Raw genomic sequence first — 25,147 nt, 5'->3', positions numbered from 1 at the left:
CCACATAAACCCATCCAGGGAAAGTTTGAGAATGATATTGTATTTTCAAATGTACCACAAATGATAATATATGATGTAATGTTGTATTCAGCATATTAGTGAAATAACAATGATGGCATGGCAGAATTGGGAGTAATCAACAATAAATGATCCATTATAAATATTATGGTATGTGTAAATATACCCACCATTCATTCTCTCAATATGATTTGAGAGATTAATCCGATTGGATATTCTCTAAGTCCAAAAATCAAACATAAATTAAAAAGATATCTAAATGTATAATTGCTGTGGTTTGTCATAGATTGGTAAATAATAGCCCTATCAATCAAATCCATGCTAGAAGCTATACATAGTCTGTAGGGTGTGTGTCAATGCAGGTACACCAGTGTCTTAGCCCATCTTTTCACTTAAAGCTAATTCACCATGCTGAGTTTCGAGCTTATCCACTCGCTCTCTCTGGCACTAAATCACCACTAATGGCAACATACAAAGAAATATGTCACAGGTTGGGTACTTGTACACTTAATTGAAGCTTGTAAGCCTTAATTTATGTTAAACATTTAGAAATAATTAATTAATTTAGTGTGAACAGGACTTTTTTTATGCTGCCAAATTGCTTCTGATTGAGTGTATGCTCAGAAATAATAACATTCCATTCAACACATTTTTTCACAACACATTTTGCAAGGGCTTTCCATGAAAACAAATATTTATTTTTATAATAATTTAGAATATATATATATATATATATATAATGCATAATGGTCATTTATAGTTCACATTTTATATAACATTGAAACTAATCATTCTAGTTATTTAAAGAACACAAAATACAGCTTCAAAAGATGACTCCCAACAAATCCAGACATTGACTCAAATTTCCATGAGCTTCAATGTCTCCATTCCCGCCGCCGCCACGACGTTGCCATGGCAAGCCACAGGTATAGTTGCTTGTCCATCATCCGGTTAACCATATATGGACAATAAGCGCTTCGACAGATTATTCGGGCAGCATGCTCAACCAGTTACAAATCGCAATGCTCTTGCAGAAATTGTAAGGGAGGTGGAGCTATTGTTGAATTAGTCATTCACATTACATACCACTCGAGAATTCAGTGCGATATAAAAGTGAGGCACCAGCGGCACTGTGCAGTTATCTGACAAACTTTGATGACTTCTTAGACGAACAGCAGCTACACGCGTTTCACCTGGGGGTGGGAAAAAAAATCTATGTTCACAATTCGCATTCGATAGTAAAGAGGCTACCGTAACAATTTGGATTATCATAATGGAGGATGTAAGGACTTTCCTTCACTTCGGAGTTTTACTCTCATCGGTACTATTCACAATTGGAGCAGCTGGTAAATTTGACCGTTTTGATAATTACTCATGTAACATGTAAAATATGTGCATTTAAATCCATAGCTGTAGGCTATAGATCCTATTTCATCTTTAGGCTAAAGCCTACTTCGTGGATGATATCTTGATTTGTTTTCTGCTTTATCAATGTACTGTAGTACATCTACATTGTGCAGAACAGATAACTAACTAATCCTTGCTTTTTTTCTCCTGGGTTACAGGTGAAGATTATTTCCCCGAGGCAATGGATGTTCAGTGGGTGTCCAATAACTTCAAGACTATTCTAACATGGGGCCCTGAGCCTACCAACTACACATACACTGTTGAATTTTCTAGGTAAGTAGCCAACATCATATCGCTGCATTCTCACTCTGCACTGTTCATCATCACATCACTATTGCGACAACAACAACAACAAAAACATCCCGCCAGCACAATCAAATGGACCACGTTCTGGGTGAATACTTTACTATATGTCAACAGAATGCCAACTAAAAACTGAGTGTACAACCTTGTGTCCTCCGTAGTTATTGGGGCATGAAGCATTTTTTTCTTCTTTTGGATCTATACTCCAAGTTTGGATTTGAAATCAAACAATTACTATGTCGTTAAAGTATAGATTCTCAGCTTTTATTTGAGGGTGTGTGTGTACATATTGGTTCCACCAATTAGAAATGACAACACTCTTTATACATAGTCACTGCCATTTTAGGGGACCAAAAGTATTGGGTGAAATTCACTTATGTGTAATAGAACGTTTAGTATTTGGTCTCATATTCATAGCACACAATGACTACATCAAGCTTGGGACTACACATTTGTTGAATCCATTTGCTGTTTGTAGAAATTAATGGTAAATAATGTATTGTGTCGTTTTTGGAGTCACTTATTGTAAATAAGAATAATGTTTCTAAACAGTTCTACAGATAATCCTGAATGAATCATGAATAATGAGTGAGAAAGTTAGACACACAGATCATACACCCAAGACATGCAAACCTCTCATTACAATAACAGGGGAGGTTAGCGTTCTCAATCATCATTATTCACGGTTCATTCAGGATTATCCATAATAATGGTAGCATCCACATAATGTAGAAGTGTTTAGAAAACTTATTCTATTCTTATTTACAATAAAAGTGACCCCAAAATGACAATACATTCATTTCTATTGGGCACAAAATAATCTGAAAAAACTAAAACAGCAAATGCAGCCAACAAATATGTACACAAGTCACAAGCTTGATGTAGTTATTGCATGCTATGAATATGGGACCAAATACTTAACTTTTTACCATTTTAAGTGAATTTGTCCCAAAACTTTGGTCCCCTAAAATGGGGCAAGGAGGGTTCTATGTATAAAAAGTGTTTGTAATTTCTAAATGGTGAAACCAATATCTACAAAAATACCCTAAAATAAAATCTGATAATCTATAGTTTAACCTCATAGTAATTGTTTGATTTAAAATCTAAACCTTTTGAGTATAGAGCCAAAAGAAGGAAAAAAATGCTTCAACGTCCCAATAATTAGAGGGAACTGTATACCTATACACCCAACTACACACTACCACTTCGTTCATTTGAAGTGAATGACAGAAAAGCACAGTTCAAGGACTCTGACTGATGGACGGTGTTTTGTTCAGGGTTGGTAAGGACAGACAAAGGAACCCTCACTGCATCCGGAGCTCGAGGACAGAGTGTGACCTCACCAACGAGCTGCGGAACCTGCAGGAGACCTACTCTGCCGACATCCTATCAGAACCCCTACCCGGCGTTACCTCTGACCTTGTGGAGTTCCCCTACACTCGAGCCGATAGGTTCAGCCCTTACAAACACAGTGAGTGTCATCACATTATTAATCTGCCCTAAATTGCATTGTCATATAGTAACATTTCTTCCAGGTCCTTCATTATTTACATTGTTATTGTGTTATACAATAATGGCATTATAGCATTATTATAGTAGAAAGGTTAATTATGCTGGTTATATATATTTTTTGGATCAAATACTTCATTGCTGTGTTAGTAATGGTATTCAAATTAAGGCTATGGTGCCTAACTTGCATCCTCTTCTCAGCTAAAATAGGAGGACCCGCTTTCAAGATTGTGCAGAGTGAAGACAAGACCAAGATGACGCTCCACATCCAGGACCCTCTCACTCCCCTCTACAAAGATGATCAGCTGTTAACGATCAGAGACATCTTCAAGAGCGACCTGAAATACAGAGTCATATACAACAAAGCTGGGAGCACAGGAAAGGTGAATTGAACAGTCATGGACATACATTTATTGTAAATGCTTTTGAGACTATACCGGTCAAGGGAGGACTGGCCATAGAGCAGTTCCGGCAAATACCAGATCGGCTGGTCCATTTCTACCCCAGTGGGCAGGTTTAAATTGAGGGGTTTGCCCAAAATTACAATTATATGGCTAATAATGGGGGGCCTGTAGAAAAAAAATAATTGCCGTTGTGGGGGCCTGGACGGAAGGAATTGGCCAGTATGTTAGAAATGCCAAAGCCAATTTTTGGTCCCCAGTCCATCCCGGATACCTGTCGATTCCCGCCAATGACAACCCAAACAGTGTGTGACCTGAAATAATACTAAACTGTAAACTCCTGTCCACAGAAAGAGAAGATGTCAGACCTGAGAGATGTCGAGCTGACCAATCTGGATAAAGGACAGAGCTACTGCGTCATAGTGGCAGCCTATATCCCCTCTCGTTCTGCACAGAAGAGACTGGGAGATTGGAGCAAGGCGCAGTGCTCACCCAGAGAGAACAAGACCATCTTTGAGGGTAAGTGACCCCACAATGCAAAACACATGTGTTAGGGGTGAGGTGGAGGGAATTGAAGAAGGGTAAAATTCAGTGGATTCAATTAAATGTGTAATGGATTGAGTAACTACAACAAATATGGTTGATAAAGAAATTGCAATGTGGGCAAGTTAGAATAGTCATTTTTTACTGTCGGCAACAATGCTTAGTAACTTCAAGAACTTCAATTAAATGATCATGTTAAATTCTTTCTTTCCTCAGAATTCAGTTTTGGTGTGATCTCAGGTGCCATTGGCATCATGCTGGCTATATTCATCATCCTCATCACTCTCACTGTGGTGTGTTGTAAACGCTGCTGCTGCAAAAAGACCAAAACGGTGGACAAGGATAACCTGCAGATGAGTCCAGTGTAAAGGTCTGTGTGTGTGTGATGGTGCTACTTGACCAACCCTTTCAGAGGGCGAAAGCTGTGCTCCCAATAATCTAGCACAAATACGTCAAAACACTGGAAAATGTGAAATATTAGTCGTCTTTTTAAATGTCATTATGAGCTGGTTCTTTTAAATGGCTAGATATTTTTTTTTACATTCCTTATTTATATGTTTTATACCAATGTTGAACAAGTACATTTGATTAATTGTTGAGAAATACATGTTATTTTTGCCACTATGTATATAAGAAAAATGTAATCGTATTTATTTCAATCAATGTTTTATATGTTAAATGTGTATTGTTGCATGTCTAAGAATTATTGTCTTATATGTTGATGATGTGTAGTTCATGTTGACTAGGATTCATCCATGTACTGTGCTGTTGAAACATGGATTTGGTACTTTTGGATGAGAGGAAGGTTAGTAGGAAAATTATTACTTGTGATGACTTTTTTGCATTCTAGTACTTTTTACAATTAAATTCAAATGTATTCAAATTCTCATTTGTCTTTCATGTAACAATATCCATGTGAGGGAACTTTGACTTAACAGTGCCATCTGGTTTGCCTTTAAAAATGATCTATCATACTTATATCAGTTTCAAACATGATTTGAGACAAGAGGAAAGGCTTTTCATAGAGTGATTGATTGTAGCTTAATGTCTGCGTGTAAGCCATGTGGAATACCCCGGCAAGGGGGTGACACCACAATCACATTGGCAACAGTGCCAGAGACCTCCGAGACATGCCCTGGAGCTGGTCCAAGTCATGGGTGTAGCTCATTCTAAAAAGTGACCTCCTCTCCTTCATCCAAATGGACTTAAATGCCCCCCTAACTTAGTCCTTGCCAGAAGCCTTCAGGGGGATTAGCTTTCAATTTCCTAACTGTTTCAAGATCAGTGTGGTAAAATGACAGGATACAAGAAGAGGAAGCCATTTTAGACTATTGGAATGCACAAACTATGCTCTGAAATATAACAGAACGACAAGGAGCAGTCTGTAGAACAGAAGACAGAGGACCTTGAAATTGTTTCGAGAAATATATATTCATGTATAGTTCAGCTCAAATCGATTGCATTTGAACTATCCTATGAAAACAAAATTCCCACGTCCTCAATCCCATTTTAACAAAATAATCAAAGCTCAACTTACAGTTCAGTTACTGTGCCTTAACCTAAGCTGAGGGATTTTACTATAGGAGACAAAAAACAATACATTTTCACGTATTGTAGTTGACTGAGTCAGACTAGCTATGCGTAAAATACAGTTACAGTAACTGGCTTCATGAAAGAAGAATGCACTTCAGTGTTTAAACTAACTGCACTAGACAAACATTTAAAAAAACATCACTTCATGGAACTCTGACATTTCAATTCATTAACATAAACTGAACACTATAAATAATTAAAAACAATGCAACATTAACATAAATAAAACAGGGGAGAAACAAAATCAGTAAGGCTAGCTTTTTAGTACATTATTTGCTTCATATACAATTAAAACTCACCCGTACAGACACACACGTCCGTAAATGGTTGACTGCAATATGATATCTTCATACACAGCGGGGCAACTTCCTGTTTCCAGGCATAAACAACAGAATTCAAAATCTGCCCTAAGGAAGAACCAATACTGTCGGTCTCAGCAGACTTAAATTTTGTTGTTTATTATTTCTGTAAGCAGGAAGTGTACCGTGCTGTGTATGATGATGCCATATTGTAGACCCTACCTTTAAATTTACAGGTTTAGGCATTTCTCTCTTGACATTGGGAGAGCGCTCAGTCTTCATACTCCAGCGTAACATTTTAAGATGTTCGGACTTGACCTCTGTGCTCTATGCTTCATGAAGTGCAGAATTACTTGGGACCATCTCTGTGTGCAATACTTGGCTATGGTAAGATCGTTATGACCCAAACTCCACCGTTTCCTGGGTGATGGGTTTGAACTCATAGCTCCCCCTTCCATCCATGTGCAGGTAGTACTGGAGAAGAGACAGAAATCACTGGTTAGAATTTGAACAGTATCCTCTAAGAAAATAGGTGATACATTTGCATTTAAAAAAAAGAAAAATAACAGGGTTCTGGTACTCACCTCCATTTTATTGGTATTATGTGCAGTAATTTCATGTTTCTTCATTCAGTGTGAAAGAACTTACCTCATGGTGCTTCCACAAAGACTTCCTGTGAGAAACCGTGAACAGCGTGATGCCCACCTAAGGAAAGGTAAATATGACATCCCATAAGCTCAGAAACCACTTTCTCAGCATCCTGTAAACATGCATCAGTTTCCTGGTTCTTTTTCATTCCTCTTTCACAATATGTGGAAGGATCCCATGGATAGTAGCTCAGCCCGGCATGTGAGTCAAGGTGATCAGAGTTAATTAAGCACAGTTGACGGTACTAATTACTTATTTTCTTGCCCCTACAAGACAGAGGAGGGAACCGGCAGTGGGGGAGACTGTAGAGGGGGAGGGATAAAAAAATACATTTGTAAAAAAAAAAAAAAAAAAAAGTGTGATTGCTTCTCCGGACTTACCGGACGCAAGAGAGAAGAAGAGGACAAACTACCTCTTGGGAATGGCAACCACGGATCTGCACCACCACCTGAAGGGAGCTCTCCACGAACGGAAAGTAAAGGCAGTGACACACCCGTAATTTATGTTATAGTTAAAAGTTACTCACCTTTAGTCACGTCTCTCTATCACACACCAAGGTCCGGGCCACCGCAGGGGGGCAGGAAAGCAAAGAAAGACAAAAACCAAGTCCAAGCCCGAGGTAGTAGCCCTACAAGGAAACATAGCCTCGTCCTTTGGAGCAGAGGAAGAAATACAGACCCAACGCCTCCGAAAACAGGGAAATATCCGATGAAGACACCTGCGAAGGGTTATACACGACGGAGGAAGGCAGGAGCGACCAGAGGCTACCGGATATATTTGAAGCCCCGTCAGAGGGGGGAACCTGGAAGGGATTCTCCTCAGGCACCCCCGACGGGCATGGGGAACAACCTCCACACCCCTCTATCGAGGTCAACCTGCCCAAAGAATGAAAGGGACAGTTCGGCACTGCTCAGCATAGAGACCCAGACCTACGGGATGCCATGAGGAAGGTGAAGGATGGGAGAAATGTTGACATATCAGGTGAGCCCTCTCTTCCCTACTATTCAATCAGGCGGGGCCTCTAGTATTGGGTTGTACAGCGAAAAACAGGAATTACTAATGGTGCCTAGACCATACAGGGATACTGTCCTACAGCTAGCCCATTCCCACTTCCTAGGAGGACACCTGGCACGAGACTAAACGATCGACAGAATCATGCAGAGGTTCTATTGGCCCCGTGTCACCCGAGATGTGGCCAGGTATTGTAGGACATGTGATCAATGTCAGCGTACGGCTCCACCTGTGTAATCCTTTGATTCCTCTTCCCATTATAGAAACCCCTTTCGAACGCATAGTTATGGACCTCGTGGGACCCCTCCCAAAATCCATCAGAGGACACGAGTACATCCTGTTTGTCGTAGATTACGCTACCAAATTCCCCTGAGGACATACCCCTTCACAACATGTCGTCAAAGGGAAACGCCAAGAAATTGTTTGTGCTGTTCTCCCAGGTGGGCCTTCAAAAGATGATCCTAACCGACCAAGGAACCCCGTTCATGTCCCGGTTGATGAAGGACCTGTGTCGGTTATACCAGGTTCAACAGATACGCACAAGCATTTTCCACCCACAGACAGACGGTTTGTGCGAACGCCTGAACAAAACAAATTAAAAGCATGTTGAGAAGAGTGGTGTCCAGAGACGGGAAAAACTGGGAGATGCTTCTGCCCCACTTAATGTTTGCCCTGCGAGAAGTACCCCAGGTGTCCACAGGGTTTTTCCTGTTCGAATTGCTGTACGGCAGACCATGTCGAGGGATCCTCGATTTAGCCAAGGAAACCTGGTATGCCCAACCCTGCACATTCCGGTCGACGATAGAACATGTTACCCTGATGCGGGACAGCCAGGTGGCAGTCTGGCCCATAGTAAAGGAGCATATGGAGAAGGCGCAACAGACTCAAGGCCGGGCCTAAGATAAGTCAGCGACACCCAGGGAGATCACCATGGGAGAGAAAGTGATGCTACTCGTGCCCACTGCCGAACACAGCTTGCTGGCACAGTGGGGGGAGCCCTACGAGGTAACGGAAAGGGTCTCACCGGTCAATTACCGCATCAAGCAACCTGACAGGAGGAAGAAGGTCCAACTTTCATAATCAACCTGCTGAAGAAGTACCATGGAAGAGAGGGTGTGGCTTTGATGGCAGTGGAGGACAAGGAAAAAGGAGGCCCCGATACAGGTGTGCCGTGGCCAAACTCTCCTGCCGGGTATTCTCTCCCTTCACAGGGCAAGCAGATGTCCTGTTTCACCATATGCACCTTCTTGCCAGGTTCGGTGTGGATATCAGATTCCTGAGACACGCAGAGTAAACGCTAAGAACGATGTAAGGGTGAGGCTTAGGATGATTGAGCCATCTACGAGCGAGTGGTCCAGTCCCATAGTCCTGGTCCCCAACCTGACTGTAGAATGAGGCTCTGCAACGACTTTAGGGGCATGAACGCCATCTCTACATTCGACGCGTATCGGGTGCTTCGCTCCGTGGCGCCGGAGGACCGCCCAAAGACTGTTTTCCCCACACCAGAGGGGATTTTTCAGAATGTGAGGATGCCCTTCGGACTGCATGGTGCTGCGGCAACTTTCAAACGCCTCATGGATGCCATTCTACGGTCCCATAAAGAGTACACAGCGGCGTACATAGACGATGTGGTCGTACACAACGAGGTCGTACACAACGAGGACTGCGATTTGGGGGCGGTGCTCGTGAGCCTGGAGGTTACAGGGCTGACAGCCAATCCCAAAAAATGCTGCCTGGGTCAGTCCGAAGAGGAATACCTGGTATACACCATTTGAACGGAAAAATACGCCCACATGCACAAAAGACCAGGGCAATTCGGGACTGGCTTCGGCCCCATACGAAGCGGAATGTCCGAGCCTTCTTGGGGATAACGGGATATTATCGCCGTTTCATCCCTGGATATGCAACCATTGCCACCCCCCTCACAAACCTCGTCAAGAAAAACCTGGCAAACTGCGTAGCATGGAAGGAAGAGACGGCAGACGCCTTCCAGTTGCTAAAAGATAGCTTGTGCTCTGATCCCGTCCTGCAGGCTCCTGACTTCTCCCAAGAGTTTACTGTGCAGGTAGACACCTCAGATACGGGGCTCAGGGCTGTCCTAGCTCAGGTTAAAGGCAAAGCAGGGAGGCCTATTCTCTTCATAAGTAGAAGGCTCAGTGATCAGCAACGGAAATATGCTACCGTAGAGAAAGAGGCCCGAGCATTAAGTGGGCCCTCATATCTCCGGTACTACCTACTCGGGAGTAGGTTCGCCCTCGTTACTGACCATGTTCCCCTCATGTGGATGACCGGTAAGAGAAACAACAGAATAGCCAGATTGTTTGTAATGCAAGAAACCATCTCTTTCCATGCCATCCACAGTGCCGGATCAAGGAACGGGAATGCAGACGCCCTGTCCCGAAGCGACCAAGACAGCGCTTCTGGCGCCCGACCCTCCGATCCATTCCTGAGGGGGGAGGTATGTGGAAGGACCACCAGGGGGCAGGCTGGTCCCACAGATAGTAGCCCAGCCTGGTATATGAGTTAAGGTGATCAGAGGCAATTAAGCACAGCTGACAATACTAATGACCTATTCTCTTCCCCCTACAAGACAGGGAGGGAACCAGCAGTGGGGGAGACTGGAGGAAAAAAAAAAAAGTGATTGCTTCTCCAAAGGAGAAGACTTACTGGACGGATGGGAGAAGAGGACAAACTACCACGGATCCGCACCACCACCTGAAGGGAGTTCTCCACGAACGGATAGTTAAGGCGGTGACACACCCGTAATTTATGTTATAGTTAAAAGTTACTCACCTTGTGTTCCTTGTTCCTGTAAAGAAGATGTGTTTTCCTTGTGAGATTATCCTTGATTGTTTGAGAAGAAAGAAATACCTCAATAGAGAACATTGTTCAATGTAAGAAAACCTGCTCCCCGACTCGTTTATTCCACCTTTCCGCTTTAGAGCAACCTCATAGTACTCGGTCCGCTCACAATATCTACTTAAATAATATATATTTTTAATAATCATCAATATATTGACAAATGACCTAATCATTTATCATCTGAATAATAGTTTACCGTGTTGCATCTTACCGTCCTACAGTGGCTGTAGATGAAGTCCTCCACATCGACACTCACAGCACTGGTGCACTCATCCAGGATGGCAAACTGGGGCTTATGGTAGAACAGACGGGCCATCTAGATACCACACACACACAGAGACAGAGACAGAGAGAGAGACAGAGAGAGAGAGAGAGAGAGAGAGAGAGAGAGATCAATGAAAAGCTCCCTTCGCACATTCTATAACCCAATGTGCTTGTAAAAAGTCATCACAAGACAAACGCTTTGAAGAGACAAAAAATAAATGACCGACATCTTCACTATTATTTTCTTTGGACTTACAGCCATCCTCTGTTTCTCTCCTCCACTGAGGACGTCCATCCAGTCCTGGACCGTGTTCCAGCCTCCCTCCCGCTCCAGGATGTGACCTAGCTGGACGTTGTCCAGGTAATCCTTCAGCACCTGTTCCCCAGCACAACACACAAACACCATGTCACAGAGACATGCAAACACATACACACTCAACGAGTGTCTCTGTGTGTGTGTGTGTGCGTGCTCTGACATACCACACCCTACTGACAGAGGCCATGTATGACTGTTCTATTTGAGGGGCCTTACAATATCTTGATACAGTAAAGAGCAGATGTGATTGGATATATGGTCCAGTAAAGGGCTGCTGTGATTGGATATGGCCTAGTAAAGAGATGTGATTGGCTTGGTAGACTACCTTATCAGAGGTCCCCTTCCTCCTCTGGTCCTCCACTGTATCTGGGTATATCACCTGATCTCTCAGAGAGCCTAGGGTCATGTATGGCCTCTGGGGAACGTAGAAGAGCTTCCCTCTCTCAGGTTTGGTGAGACGGCCACCAAACAGAGGCCAGAGCTAAGAGACAGACATCCATTAATACCCATGAGTGGAAAACTTTAACACAAAAGCAGCATAACAGGCCTTTTGGCAAATTGTTGATCTCTCATACCTCTCCCAGGACTCTGAAGAGTGAGCTCTTCCCACAGCCATTGGGGCCACATACCAAGACATTTGTCCCTGACGTCACCTTAGGTTAGCAGATGAAGGGAAGGCACAGTTCATCTGTCTGCACTTACAGATGAAACAGTCCCACAACCATCATCATAGGTCTTTAGATTTCATGAATTGTATCAAATGGTTCAGTACGGAGTTGATCCTTTGAGATACTCACCTCAAAGCTGAGGTCTTTGATAAGAATGTCCCCATTAGGCGTTGCAAGAGGTGTATGCTCAAACCTGAGACACAAAGAAAATAAATGTCAAACCAGGTGATGCCTACTTTATGAACCATTTCATCTTGTTTATTGTACTGCTATAATACATGTATCTGTTAGACACCTACTTGATGATCTTGTCTTTGTTGATGATTTCACCACTTCCTGGGACCAGGGTTATTCTATCTAGCGATTCACCATCTGAAAATGTATGACAAAAGAAAATCCCAAAAGCAACTTCAACTAGTAATAGGTTTTAATTTTCCTGCATGACACTACTATCCAACAACAATATCAATCCTCAATACATTATCAGGGAACATGTAGTGGTCACCTCTGCCTCCCTGCTGAGAGACCATGGTCCTCTCGTATTTCCCAGAGTTCAGCTCTTTCAGGACCTTCATGATCTCGGTGATACGAGCGGTGAACCTGTAGGGGGACAGCAGGAGTCAGTGAGGAGGGGACAGCAGGAGTCATTCAGGAGGCCACAGCAGACGGAGGGAGAGAAGAACAAGTGGAGAGAGACTGGTGAACCATAAACTCTGAACAAGTAAACCATGGACTTACTGAACCCTAGAACCAGCTAACTATTGACCCAATGAACCAATTAACCATTGAATACACACCAATTGGTTCAATGGTTTACTGGGTCAACGTCTCAATCGTTTCCAGATCTGTTTGTGCTCTTGCTTACTCAAACGCTGTCATTGTCAAGACAAACAGTCTGGCCTCACACCAATCTTCAAATATGAACGAGCCTTCTATCATTAATGAGGTCGAGGAGAACAGAGGATAGGATCCTGATTCGTTAACCCCCACAACGACCCTCCAATCTCAAGGGTTATGTAAATATTGGAACTCTATCGCAATAACTGACAGGGAGTCAGCATGGTAGTGCAAACAGATGGGCATTCAGGCTACCAGTGAACCGCCAAACCAGTTGTTTGATAAGAGCATTGTGTATGACTGACCCCGAGAGCCTGCTCATCTCCCTGCCAGCCAGGACGATCCTGCCCAGGGCCTGAGACATGCTCAGCAACATACGCCCACTCTGGTAATAGTCCTGAATGAGAAACAGAGGGTGAAGTTAGGCTCTGAACCATATAGAACACATACACACACACTCCCTTTGTCTCTCCTCACCTCGAGCAGCTCAGCGTGGGTGCTGTGTAGGTGGCGTGGGTGGGTGTGGTTCAGGAACGGCCTGCTCACCACCAGGTACCCGACAACAGTGGCAATATCTACAGAGGTGGGAAAAACAAGTATTTATCTCTGCTACTACTAAACCACATCAGTGGAGATTATAGAAATACCGCAAATGATAATACCACAGACTTCCAATCAATGACAAGACAAGTATTCTCACACTTAGCAATGATGCTGTCCACAAAACCCGTTGAAAAGCGGAAGACAATGAAATTGTGTAAATGGTCCACCTAGGGGTAAAAGGGGCAGAATGTAACGTAAGACATTGTATATCCACCGCAGTATAAGTCTTGTCTGACACCATAGTAAGTCAACTACCGCCACTGATACATTGAATGTCCTAAACCCTCTCACCAGTTTCTGGAAGGTAGAGTGAATGGTCTGCTTCTCCCTCAGGTTTCCATTGTAGAAGGCAATCTCTTCACTGTGGGAAACAGAACATTCACAACCTTTTATTTTCACAGTGGAAAAAGAACATGAACGATGATTTGTCCAAAAAAAGCAGAAGAGAGGAGGAACAGTGGAAAGGAGAGGCGTGCGTCTGACGGACCTGTTGGTGATAAGGCGAGAGTTGACGAATCGGTACTCTCCCTCGTACCTCTGCTCCATGACCGTCATCTTCCCGATGGGCCTCCGCAGACGTGTCAGGATGAGCCCAGAGAACATCAGGTATCCTATCATACAGGCAGGACCCTGTGGGGGATAGATGTATGTAGAGTAGAAGCGTTAGAAACTCTATTCTACTGTGCGGATGCATTGGGGATGATCATTTTCATGGTTTCAATTGAAACTAGATGTAGGCATAGAAGGCTACTGATGGGTTATGACTTCTAAACTTGAATATATGAAAAATCCTTATGTCACTGTGGGAGTGAGGGGAATGTAGAACGTTTACATTCTGTCAGAATATGTTATTGTTAGACATCAGGGATCCTATGGGGAGGAGAGAGGAATTTGGGTCCGAGGTCAGGTCAGATGAAGAGAGGAAGAACAGATATCACTAAAGTTCTGTTTAGCAACAGAGGTGTATTGGCTGTTCAGAGGTGTAAGGAGGAGACTCAGCATCGGAGGAAGGTTTAAATACTGTACTAGTGCTTGTGTGAAGATGTCTTTGTCTGTTCAGCTGTCTGACTCTTTGGGCGAATAAACTTGGTTTCAGCTTTAATAATCATCTGAGTTTTTACTCTTTATTTAGAACCTAACACGACATTAGACAGATCAAGACTCACCTGTGCACCAATGGCTGAGGTCAACTTGAAGATGTACAGACCAATGTCCAATAAAGGCTGAAGGTGGGGGAAAAAAACAAGTCTACTCATCACAGGCGCAGTGTATGGTCAATAGCAGTAGATTGTATCAGGCTTTGAGCAGCATTTGTTGCCTCAGAGGATTTGTTTTAGTAGCCCGGTTGAGCCGACTGAATGGTGCACTCACCATAGTTTCATAAGTCTGAAGCATTCAGTCTGGTATAACCAGGCAATTAGAGTGCAGGTTACCTTGCTGACGTTGGAGTAGAGGTCCACCACACTGTTACAGAACCTCTCCACGTCCTGGGTCAGCAGCTGGTCAGGGTTACCGATGCGGTTGTCCAGGTTACCAATCTTATAGTATGTGTAACCTCTGGAGAGGAGATTGGGGATGGGAGGATGGTGTGGTGAAAACATGAAACCCGAATTTGGCAAGTGTGTTATGTATTTTCTATTACTTTGAGCTTCTGAAGTCATTGTTCCTCACATCAGTAAATAGCTATTGGATTTGTGGCTAGGAAACAGAGAATCACGGCTAAATCCTTCCAATATAAAACTCTATTGCTAAAGGCTAATCATCATCCAGAACCAAATCTCCTGCTACTCGATTTGGGTTACGTTTAAAATCTTAGCGTCTGTCACAAGACACCAGCTAATGGCAGACAGACATATGTTCAGTCTGTTTAAAAGACACAAATTGTCTCTCCAAGAAGCAGGTATCAGAAGGACTTACTGCAGGTACTCGTCATAGAGGTGCTTGGTGAGTCGAACCCGGCAGCAGAGCTTCAGTTCATTCAGGCCCAACTTCAGGAAGTTGTTGACTAGCGAGATCTGAAAACAGGGAAAATGGCCATGATAGTGGTCTCATTTAAAAAGAAGTGCATGACATTTTATAGTGTGAGCATACCAAACCAATGGTATTTATGCACAGAGTAAATAAATCAGAAGAATCCTGATAACCTCATAAATACTCAAAGGCTTATAGGCCGGGGATCACCAGTCTGTTAGTAATCAGGCAGGATCTTTGTTTTAGTACAGACTCCCCCACAAACTCTCTCCCTAACAGGCACAATATTAAACCCTACCTAAACCACTATTCCCAAATCATGAGGTTACCTGTTTTACAGTAGGACCATAAGTACAGTTGAAGTCGGAGGTTTACATACACCTTAGCCAAATACATTTAAACTCAGTTTTTCCCAAATCCTGACATTTAATCCCAGAAAAAAATTCCCTGTTTACGTCAGTTAGGATCACCACTTTCTTTTAAGAATGTGAAATGTCAGAATACTAGTAGAGAGTGATTTATTTAAACTTTTATTTCTTTCATCACGTTCCCTCCCAGTGGGTCAAAAGTTTACATACACTCAATTAGTATTTGGTAAGCACTGCCTTTAAATTGTTTAACTTGGGTCAACCGTGTCAGGTAGCCTTCCACAAGCTTCCCACAATAAGTTGGGTGAATTTTGGCCCATTCCTCCTGACAGAGCTGGTGTAACTGACTCAGGTTTGTAGGCCTCCTTGCTCACACACTCTTTTTCAGTTCTGCCCACAGATTTTCTATAGGATGGAGGTCAGGGCCTTGTGATGGCCACTGATGGCCAATACCTTGACTTTGTTGTCCTTAAGCAATTTTTCCACAATTTTGGAAGTATGCTTGGGGTCATTGTCCATTTGGAAGACCCATTTGCGACCAAGCTTTAAGTTCCTGCCTGACTGATGTCTTGAGATGTGGCTTTAATATATCCACGTAATTTTCCTTCCTCGTGATACTATCTATTTTGTGAAGTGCACTAGTCCCTCCTGCAGCAAAGCACCCCCACGACATGATGCTGCCACCCCCATGCTTCACAGTTGGGATGGCGTTCTTCAGCTTGCAAGCATCCCCCTTTTTCATCTAAACATAACGATGGTCATTATGACCAAACAGTTCCATCAGACCAGAGGACATTTCTCCAAAAAGTACGATCTTTGTCCCCATGTGCAGTGGCAAACAATAGGCTTTATGGCAGTTTTGGAGCAATGACTTCTATCTTGCTGAGCGGCCTTTCAGGTTATGTCGATACAGTTTTACTGTGGATATAGATATTTTTGTACCCGTTTCCTCCAGCATCTTCACAAGGTCCTTTGCTGTTGTTCTGAGATTGATTTGCACTTTTCGCACCAAAGTACGTTAATCTCTAGGAGACAGAACACGTGTCCTTCCTGAGCAGTATGATGGCTGCGTGGTCCCATGGTGTTTATACTTGCGTACTATTGTTTGTACAGATGAACGTGGTACCTTCAGGCATTTGGAAATTGCAGACTTGTGGGGGTCTACAATTCTTGACTGATTTCTTTTGATTTTTCCATGATGTCAAGAAAAGAGGCACTGAATTTGAAGGTAGGCCTTGAAATATATCCACGGGTACACCGCCAATTGACTCAAATTATGTCAATTAGCCTATCAGAAGCTTCTAAAGCCATGACATAATTTTCTGTAATTTTCCATTTTCCGTTGTTTAAAGGCAGTCAACTTGTATGTAAACTTCTGACCCACTGGAATTGTGATACAGTGATTCATAAGTGAAATAATCTGTCTGTAAACAATTGTTGGAAAAATTGCTTGTGTCATGCACAAAGTAGAAGTCCTAACATACTTGGCAAAACTATAGTTTGTTAACAAGAAATTTGTAGTGGTTGAAAAATTAGTTTTAATGACTCCAACCTAAGTGTATGTAAACTTCCAACTTCAACTGTACATGATCAAATATACTGTATAGAGAGTGCCATGTGTAGAATTACAAATTATAATGTTATATAAAGTTATATATTTAATTTAAATATCCACGGTATGTAAAAGACAATTAAGAAAACAAATAAGCTAGAAAATTGTATGAAAGTTGCACTTACAAATGGCATGACTTTTATAAAGTTGAACAAGAACCTCTTGAAATCTTTTGTTGATCGACCAATGATTGCACTGCAAACCAACATGCAAAGTGAACACACACACACACACACACACAATGTCACACACAGGGCAAAAGTAGAGTAATACTTTCTACATTTAAAACCAGAGGTGTTTGTTCTGTGGATGGTCAGCCCCTTAAACTGACCCACCTAGTTGGGGCGAGAGTGAGATACTGGATCTTGTGAAAGGCTATCACCAGTATCCTGATAAATTACTGAACAGTGGAAAAAGCCACTGGTGAGAGGTCAACACAGCAGGATGGGGTTTGCAAAATGAAATGGACACAAAAGAAACTAAGAATAATCTAATTCATAACTTGGGCCAGTTTGGTCCTGTAGGGCTGCGAGGATATCATTTCTTTATTCATCTTGACCACCCCAACCACAAAATGAAACCCGCTCTAGAAAATAACCTACTGTACCAGGATTACGGTAAAAGATTAGAAGGTATGAAAAATATTTCTAATATGTACAGGCACGCAACCCTTCAAGACCAGTGATGTCCACAAATGCAATTAAAGTGCAACAACAATACACAAGTGAATTCATAAGCACTTAATCATATTCTGCTACCAGGCACCACAAGCAGCACAGTGTTATGTAGGGGTTTAGTGATCGGCCAAAGTTGTTCATGCAAATGTAGCATGGACACTAGTTTACCCCTGGTATGGCAGCAATATAGTAATAAAAGTGCTTCTTAAAGATATTGACATCTCTGCTAATGATTCCACTGTGGAGGAATAGAGAGGACGATTACGAGCTGTCGAATAAGAAAAATAATGCTAAACAAGTACTTCATGTTGAAGTTGCTTCAGAAAGTGTCGCTGGTGTGAACTTAAGTGATGGTGTGCAATAGGGTTTCCTATGCAGTCCTACCTCTCGATCATGGTTCCATTCTGGATCATCCACACATCACAGTAGGTTCTGGCCACCAGCATAGCAGCGATGAGGAGACAATATCCTGACTACAGGCAGATAGATTGCCAGAAATAGGCAAACACAAGGGAGTGGGAGATGTGTTGAGATGTTACACAATACATGTCCATACAGCAATTGAGAAATGATGAAAGTGTTAAAGCGCATTCAAAGTAACACGTTTGTCAAAAAGCTCCTACCTCTTTGCAGAACACTCCAGGAACCATGATCTTCACTATCTTCAGGACACGTGCAAAGAACACCTTGTCCACCACCGTCTTTTCCTGCTTGGCCTCCTGCCACACATCACACCAAAACATTTAGAGGAAATCAGATAAATCCAAATTTAAAATCTCACCAACTCAAGTCCTGCTTGTTAAATCAGGGGCTAAAGTCTGTGAATATTGACATGATTGCTAAGATTTTGGCCATTGGTGTGGTGAGAGTAGGGTTGCACAATTTTGGGGAATATTCAGAGGTGGAAACTTTCCATGGGAATTAACAGGAATATATGGGAATTAACAGGAATATATGCAAATTAGTATCATTTAAAATGTAGATTTTTTTTTTTGCATTGGATATATTTACCATATCATATGGAGACAGAAACCTTTTACCGTATCATAAGTAGACATAATTGCAAATGATTAAATCCTTCCAATAGACATTTTTAAAACAATTTAGTTACAAATAACTTTAATTAAACGAGTAGACTATTCACATGGGATGATTTCAATGAACAACAAAAGAAAGAGAATATTGAATGATCCCAAAGATCCATCGCATCTCCCAAAAACGTTTTTAACAATACATCTGTAAAATGATAGTCTAGCTAGCTTTTGTTGTCTTCTGCTCAGGCTTCCATGTCTTCTCCCTGGACCTCCTCAATTTCCACCTCTTAAACATCAGACTCTGTGCCCTCATCTTCACTGTCACTTTCCAACTATGTTGAGGATGGCTCGTTGTCAGGCTCAAAAAGCCTCAAATTTGCCCAGATGGCCACCAATTTTTCAACCCTTGTATCGGTCGGCCTGTTGCGTGCTTTGGTGTGTGTTCCCAATCAAGGACCAGTTGCGCTCTGAGCTGGCTGATGTTGGTGGGATTTGGAGGATGATAGAGGCAACAGGGGAAAGAGCCTCAGATCCACAAAGTCCCTTCCACCAGGTGGCTGATGAGATATGTTGGCACAACTGCCATATTGCATCTCCATCCCAAAGCCCTTACTTGGAAGTGTACTTCGCCAGACTGCCAAGAACCTTGCCCTCATCCAGGTCAAGGTGGCGAGACACGGTAGTGATGACACCATAGGCCTTGTTGATCTCTGCACCAGACAGGATGCTCTTGCCAGCATACTTGGGGTCCAACATGTACGCTGCGGCGTGTATGGGCTTCAGGCAGAAGTCTTCACGCTTTTTTACGTATTTCAGAACTGCAGTTTCCTCTGCTTGGAGCAACAGTGAAGTGGGCAGGGCAGTATGGATTTCTTCTCTTACATCTGCAAGCAGAGTCTGAACATCAGACAGGATGGAATTGTCTCCCTCAATCCGTGCAATGGCTACTGCTATAGGTTTCAGGAGTTCAGGCTGCTTACCAATTTCTCCCAAAATACATAATTCAGGAAGATAATCTTGATGGGGCTGTCCATATCAGCAGACTGATATGGACATTTCTTGGAGAGACTCCTTCCCTTCCAAGAGACTGTCAAACATGATGACAACACCACCCCAACAGGTGTTACTGGACAGCTTCAATGTGGTGCTCTTATTCCTCTCACTTTGCTTGGTGAGGTAGATTGCTGCTATAACTTGATGACCCTTCCCATACCTAACAATTTCCTTGGCTCTCTTGTAGAGTGTATCCATTGTTTTCAGTGCCATGATGTCCTTGATGAGCAGATTCAATGTATGAGCAGCACAGCCAATGGGTGTGGTGTGAGGGTAGGACTCCTCCACTTTAGACCAAGCAGCCTTCATGTTCACAGCATTGTCTGTCACCAGTGCAAATAGCTTCTATGGTCCAAGGTCATTGATGACTGCCTTCAGCTCATCTGCAATGTAGAGAACAGTGTGTCTGTTGTCCCTTGTGTCTGCGCTCTTGTAGAATACAGGTTGAGGGGTGGAGATGATGTAGTTAATTATGCCTTGCCCACAAACATTCGACCACTCATCAGAGATGATTGCAATACAGTCTACTTTCTCTATGATTTGCTTGACCTTCACTTGAAATCTGTTGAACTCTGCATCCAGCAAATGAGTAGATAAAGCATGTCTGGTTGGAGTGGTGTATACTGGGTGAATCACATTCAGAAATCTCTTCCAATCCACATTGCCTGTGAGCATCAGAGGTGAACCAGTTGCATACACAGCTTGAGCAAGACATTCATCAGCATCTCTGACTACGTTCCTCCAATGAGTCAAAAAAAAACTCCTGCTTCCAGAAGGACCATGAGCTGTTGCTATCGATAAGGTGTCCGATTCATCCTTTTCACCTCGAATAGAAGTAGAGGGATTTTACTCAGAGATTGTTTGTTGAGAGCGCTGAGGAAAATCTAGGCACTTGGCCAGATGATTCTGCATCTTTGTTGCATTCTTCACATACGATTTGACACAGTATTTGCAAATGTACACAGCTTTTCCTTCTACATTAGATGCAGTGAAACGTTTCCACACATCAGATAGTGCCCGTGGCATTTTCCTGTAAAGATTCATAAAAAAAACAGTAAAAAATAAAACAAATACAATTCCATGTATATATAAATAGTTAAGCAGTTAGATTAAACAACTCCTTTGTAAAATAAATGTTTTTAAATGAAACATGTATGGAAATAGGTGAATTAACACTCCTCAGTTAGCAGGCTCAAGCAAGCGAAAACCCACATGGTAGCAAAATCTAACTAGCAGAAATTAAAAGTTAGAAATGACTCATCTATGTCATAAAATATATTCACCACAACCAGTATTATAATCAAAACTTAACAGAGAGCATGTAGTCCTTGGCTCAGACAGTGTTGTAGTGTGGACTCAATAGCATCTCATTAGTGTGCAAGATCTTGAGAATCAGCTGTACATGTGATGGAAGAGTGCACTGCACATGTCATGGAAATGCACTGTGCATGCAGAAGGTTGCAATTCCATTGAATTAGGGATAGCTTAACCAAAATATGCCACAAGACCTATAATTGCCTTACATGTATCCCACAAAAAAATTCACTGTTATATGCTAACTTTTTTGATGAATGTAAGAAAAATTCCTCAAATTCCCGGGGTTAACTTCCGATTGAAAACTTTCCTGGAAAGTTTCCGACCCTTTGCAACCCTATGTAAGAGCAATTTAAACATTGAGTGCGGTAAGAGTATTGGTTACATTGATTGTTTACATGTACTTACATCTTTGCTCAACTGTAGCTCTGATGATCTTTTCCCCCTAAACAGAAAACAGGGATGAAGCCTGTCATAACAGTACGGGTCTATAGATGAAGCCATGGAAGGAAACTGATTATTGTTAGTCCTTGGAAATCTGACCAACCAGCGAGCAGGCAGGCAATTCAATTCAATGACAGCACCCACCACCGGGTGTCAGTAGAGAACATCAACTCCATAAACTACTACGTATCTAAAACAGTATGTTAAAATAACAGAAAACTCTGATTCTTTGTCATCGTCAGACTGCAACTTGTCTCGGTGGCAAATCTTATTCTTGTCTGACTTGCTAGTAGCTAGTCAATGTTGCCTACATTAGTTATTAGCATTATGATGGTCGTCACTTTAGCTACAAAATAGTCGTCAAGGCTTAACTTACACACTTAATTGGGCTGCATGTCTTCTCCTCTTGAGAAGATACAAGGCAACGATTGTGGCACCTGCTATAGAGGAGTTCTTGGCTGTCAAGTATTTACTTATCGACGCCATGTTTCCATCTACCGACCAAGGGAGTAACGAGATGCATGCTGGGGTAGGGTAGGTAGCTGGCTAGCGTGCTAGCAACATGATCTATGGTGCACAATTTCATTTCATCAGACATATGCATTGCAAGTATTCTATGCATAAACTGTTTAAGGACTAAACATTGAACAAAAAGCATGTCCTTTATCTGCACTAAATCATGCCATATGTGTCAAGATTGCATTTTTCACTTGTTTTCATTTCTAACTCAGTACGTTAGCGACATTTAACAGCAAGAGAAAATCGGAAGCCAAGGCAACCCTTCAAATTAAAAGCCCTAATTTAATTGTTTTTAATTTAGTAAGCACTCTGGCGAAAATACTACATACTAAAGAAGAAGATATTGTAAAGTATTATTAATTGTGAACAATAACAACACCAAAAATACTACAGCAACCTCATTATTATTTTTCATATGGCTTTTATTTTTGCAATGTGGCTAAACAAACTCTGAAAACCGGAAGTTTTGAAATAGTGCCGCTTATGTGACACGCGCGTAGTAGAAAGACGGATGGGGATTCCTGATCACACAAGCAAGGTATGTTCTTGTTGCAATTTCAATATAATCGTACTGTTTCTTAGTAACTACCGATAATCATTCCAGATGAATCTAACAAATATACATGTTTGATTATCGTCGGTTCATTGACATAAATAATGCAGCAAGTTAGCTAACTAACCTTAGTTAGTGGGGGCGCGATTTCAATTAATAGCTAGCTAGCTATATTACTAACGAGCAGCTGTGTACTAACCTAACGTAGCAGGAGTAAAATAAACTGGCAGGGTAACTATAGCTAACTACGACTTCGGTCAAGTATCCGCACACCTGTGTTGTTTCCTTGATATAAAGCAGCTAAACCGGAGATGTTAGTTCATCTGTCTTCAACTTGGTTAGGTAGAAACAGGTTACATCGAAGTAACGTTAACCAACCAGTTAACTAGTAACAAGCAAGTCTCTGACCAGCCGACTAACTTAGTTAGTTAGCTAGCTAGATGTAATGTCAGCTACAGTCGCTTGCTAGTTATTGCATTGAAGTTGTAGCAAGCTAATGTCAAGGACTCGGGAGTAGACAGTGTTATCTTTGGCTCGGATCCAGTCCACTGCAGAGTGTTCATGGCCAAGCCTTGGCCCGACTCAAGTTAGCAGCTGTTTGTGGCTAGCAATGGTTACAACTTGCAGAAAAATTGACAATGTCATGTACGACAGGGTTCAACATTTGGCCAGCGAATACATTTTATTTGACCCCACCAAGTTTTCTGAATAACAAAATGTCGTTTTTATTTATATATTGTTGGACATAAGACTGTATACACACCAGCAAATCGGCTCCAAGTGATTAACATTTTGGAAATCTGTATTCCCACGCATAATGGAGAGAGGTTCGTGAGAGTATGCAAAAATAGGTTTTGATGTTATGTTTTAGTCAAATATGTTTTATATATTTAAAAATAATATTTGTACCCCCCCCCCCCCCTTTTCGGAGGACAAAAATCTACTTAGCTATATTTTTACATAAGTTTTACATACATGGCATTTTTTTTAACTCCAGTAGTTACATAGCAAGAATAAAGTAATTTGATATACATTACATCTGGATAGTACTTATCAAAAGTCAAATCAAATGTTATTTGTCAAATGCCTGAATACAACAGATGCAGACCTTACAGTGAAATGCTTACTTACAAGCCCTTAACCAACAATGCTGTTTTGAGAAAAATAAGTGGTCAGAAAGTATTCCCAAAACTAAACTCAAGTAAAAAATAACACTAATGAAAGAGCAACAATAAAATAACAGTAAAGAGGCTGTGTACAGAGTCAATCTACGGGGGCACAGGTTTGTTGAGGTTATATGTACAGTACCAGTCAAAAGTTTGGACACACCAACTCATTGAAAAGGGTTTCAAGAACTTTGAAAGTTTTCAAGAACTTTGAAAGTTTCTTCAAGTGTAGTCACAAAAACCATCAGCGCTATGATGAAACTGGCTCTCATGAGGACCTCCACAGGAAGGGAGGATCCAGAGTTACCTTTGCTGTAGAGGATAAGTTCATTAGAGTTAACTGCGCCTCAGATTGCAGCCCCCAAAAAATGCTTCACAGAATTCAAGTAACAGACACATCTCAACTGTTCAGAGGAGGCTGTGTGAATCAGGCCTTCGTGGTCAAATTGCTACAAAGAAAGCACTACTGCTTTGTGCATAGTGGGACAGGACAGTGACCCAAAACACATCTCCAGGCTGTGTAAGGGCTATTTGACAAAGGATAGTGATGGAGTGGTGCATCAGGCCTCCACAATCACCCAACCTCAACCCAATTGAGATAAGTTGGACCGCAGAGTGAAGGAAAAGCAGCCAACAAGTGCTCAGCATATGTGGTAACTCCTTCAAGACTGTTGGAAAAACATTCCAGGTGAAGCTGGTTGAGAGAATGCCATGAGTGTACAAAGCTGTCAAGGCAAAGGGTGGCAACTTTGAAGAATATAAAATAGATTTGGATTTGTGTAACACTTTTTTGGGGCTACAACATGATTCCATATGTGTTATTTCCTAGTTTTGATGTAGAAAATAGTACCAGTCAAACGTTTGGACACGCCTACTTATTAAAAGGATTCATTCTTTTTTTCTTCTTTTTTTCAACTTTTTTCTACATCAAAACTATGAAATAACATGTATATATATTTTTTTTTGTGGAGGGGGGGGACTTATATTTCCCTCACTAACTTTAAACATCAGCTATGAGAGCAGCTAACCGATCGCTGCAGCTGTACATAGCCCATCTGTAAATAGCCCATCCAATCTACCTACCTCATCCCCATAATGTTTTTATTTACTTTTCTGCTCTTTTGCACACCAGTATTTCTACTTGCAGGTCATCA

The 25,147-nt window shown here is 41.9% G+C and overlaps 3 protein-coding genes across 5 annotated transcripts in view; 2 read left to right on the top strand and 1 right to left on the bottom strand.

The window, feature by feature from the left end:
- Positions 1–682: 682 nt before the first annotated feature.
- On the bottom strand, positions 683–22,283 carry LOC135515470 (ATP-binding cassette sub-family D member 3-like). Of its 3 annotated transcripts, XM_064939120.1 has the most exons (23): positions 22,132–22,283; positions 21,720–21,756; positions 18,534–18,629; positions 18,295–18,383; positions 17,359–17,428; positions 15,200–15,297; positions 14,716–14,839; positions 14,449–14,505; positions 13,770–13,912; positions 13,574–13,643; positions 13,380–13,449; positions 13,157–13,254; positions 12,985–13,076; positions 12,348–12,442; positions 12,142–12,214; positions 11,972–12,035; positions 11,750–11,827; positions 11,500–11,655; positions 11,115–11,234; positions 10,806–10,910; positions 10,526–10,541; positions 6,722–6,778; positions 6,460–6,547 (listed from the first exon to the last, which is right to left on the bottom strand). In XM_064939120.1, exons 1-22 carry the CDS (start codon positions 22,239–22,241, stop codon positions 6,723–6,725), a joined length of 1,917 nt encoding a protein of 638 aa, XP_064795192.1. In that variant the 5' UTR covers positions 22,242–22,283; the 3' UTR covers positions 6,460–6,547; position 6,722. The 3 variants fall into 3 exon arrangements, with proteins under 3 accessions (XP_064795189.1, XP_064795190.1, XP_064795192.1); XM_064939117.1 differs by lacking the exon at positions 10,526–10,541 and having other exon boundaries at positions 683–6,547; positions 10,791–10,910; XM_064939118.1 differs by lacking the exon at positions 10,526–10,541 and having other exon boundaries at positions 683–6,547.
- LOC135515505 (tissue factor-like) lies at positions 1,283–5,064 on the top strand. The gene is made up of 6 exons (XM_064939131.1): positions 1,283–1,364; positions 1,584–1,698; positions 3,006–3,199; positions 3,439–3,620; positions 3,989–4,157; positions 4,398–5,064. The coding sequence occupies exons 1-6, from the start codon at positions 1,292–1,294 to the stop codon at positions 4,547–4,549; spliced, it is 885 nt and encodes a 294-aa protein (XP_064795203.1). The 5' UTR covers positions 1,283–1,291; the 3' UTR covers positions 4,550–5,064.
- LOC135515460 (histone deacetylase complex subunit SAP130-like) overlaps positions 22,222–25,147 on the top strand; it is a 19,629-nt gene continuing 16,703 nt past the window's right edge. The window contains exons 1-2 of the mRNA XM_064939116.1: positions 22,222–22,289; positions 22,739–22,812. The gene's annotated coding sequence lies outside the window, so the exon portion shown is untranslated. The remainder of the gene's footprint in view (positions 22,290–22,738; positions 22,813–25,147) is intronic.

The sequence above is a fragment of the Oncorhynchus masou genome, chromosome 3 (genome assembly GCF_036934945.1).
Source record: "Oncorhynchus masou masou isolate Uvic2021 chromosome 3, UVic_Omas_1.1, whole genome shotgun sequence".
NCBI lineage: Eukaryota > Metazoa > Chordata > Actinopteri > Salmoniformes > Salmonidae > Oncorhynchus > Oncorhynchus masou.
The sequence above is the reverse complement of the archived record's forward strand: the minus strand, read 5'-3'. Positions and strand labels throughout refer to the sequence as shown.

What these genes read in the sequence shown, in the direction of transcription:
- LOC135515470 (XM_064939117.1), bottom strand. Translation starts at nt 22,241, where the DNA reads ATGGCGTCGATAAGTAAATACTTGACAGCCAAGAACTCCTCTATAGCA. An exon ending in CATGCAGCCCAATTAAGTGT is followed by an intron (nt 21,757 to 22,131) that starts GTAAGTTAAGCC and finishes TTTTCTGTTTAG; the next exon opens with GGGGAAAAGATCATCAGAGC. An exon ending in GGAAGGGGACCTCTGATAAG is followed by an intron (nt 11,235 to 11,499) that starts GTAGTCTACCAA and finishes GCTGGGGAACAG; the next exon opens with GTGCTGAAGGATTACCTGGA.
- LOC135515505 (XM_064939131.1), top strand. Translation starts at nt 1,292, where the DNA reads ATGGAGGATGTAAGGACTTTCCTTCACTTCGGAGTTTTACTCTCATCG. An exon ending in TACACTGTTGAATTTTCTAG is followed by an intron (nt 1,699 to 3,005) that starts GTAAGTAGCCAA and finishes TGTTTTGTTCAG; the next exon opens with GGTTGGTAAGGACAGACAAA. An exon ending in AAGCTGGGAGCACAGGAAAG is followed by an intron (nt 3,621 to 3,988) that starts GTGAATTGAACA and finishes TCCTGTCCACAG; the next exon opens with AAAGAGAAGATGTCAGACCT.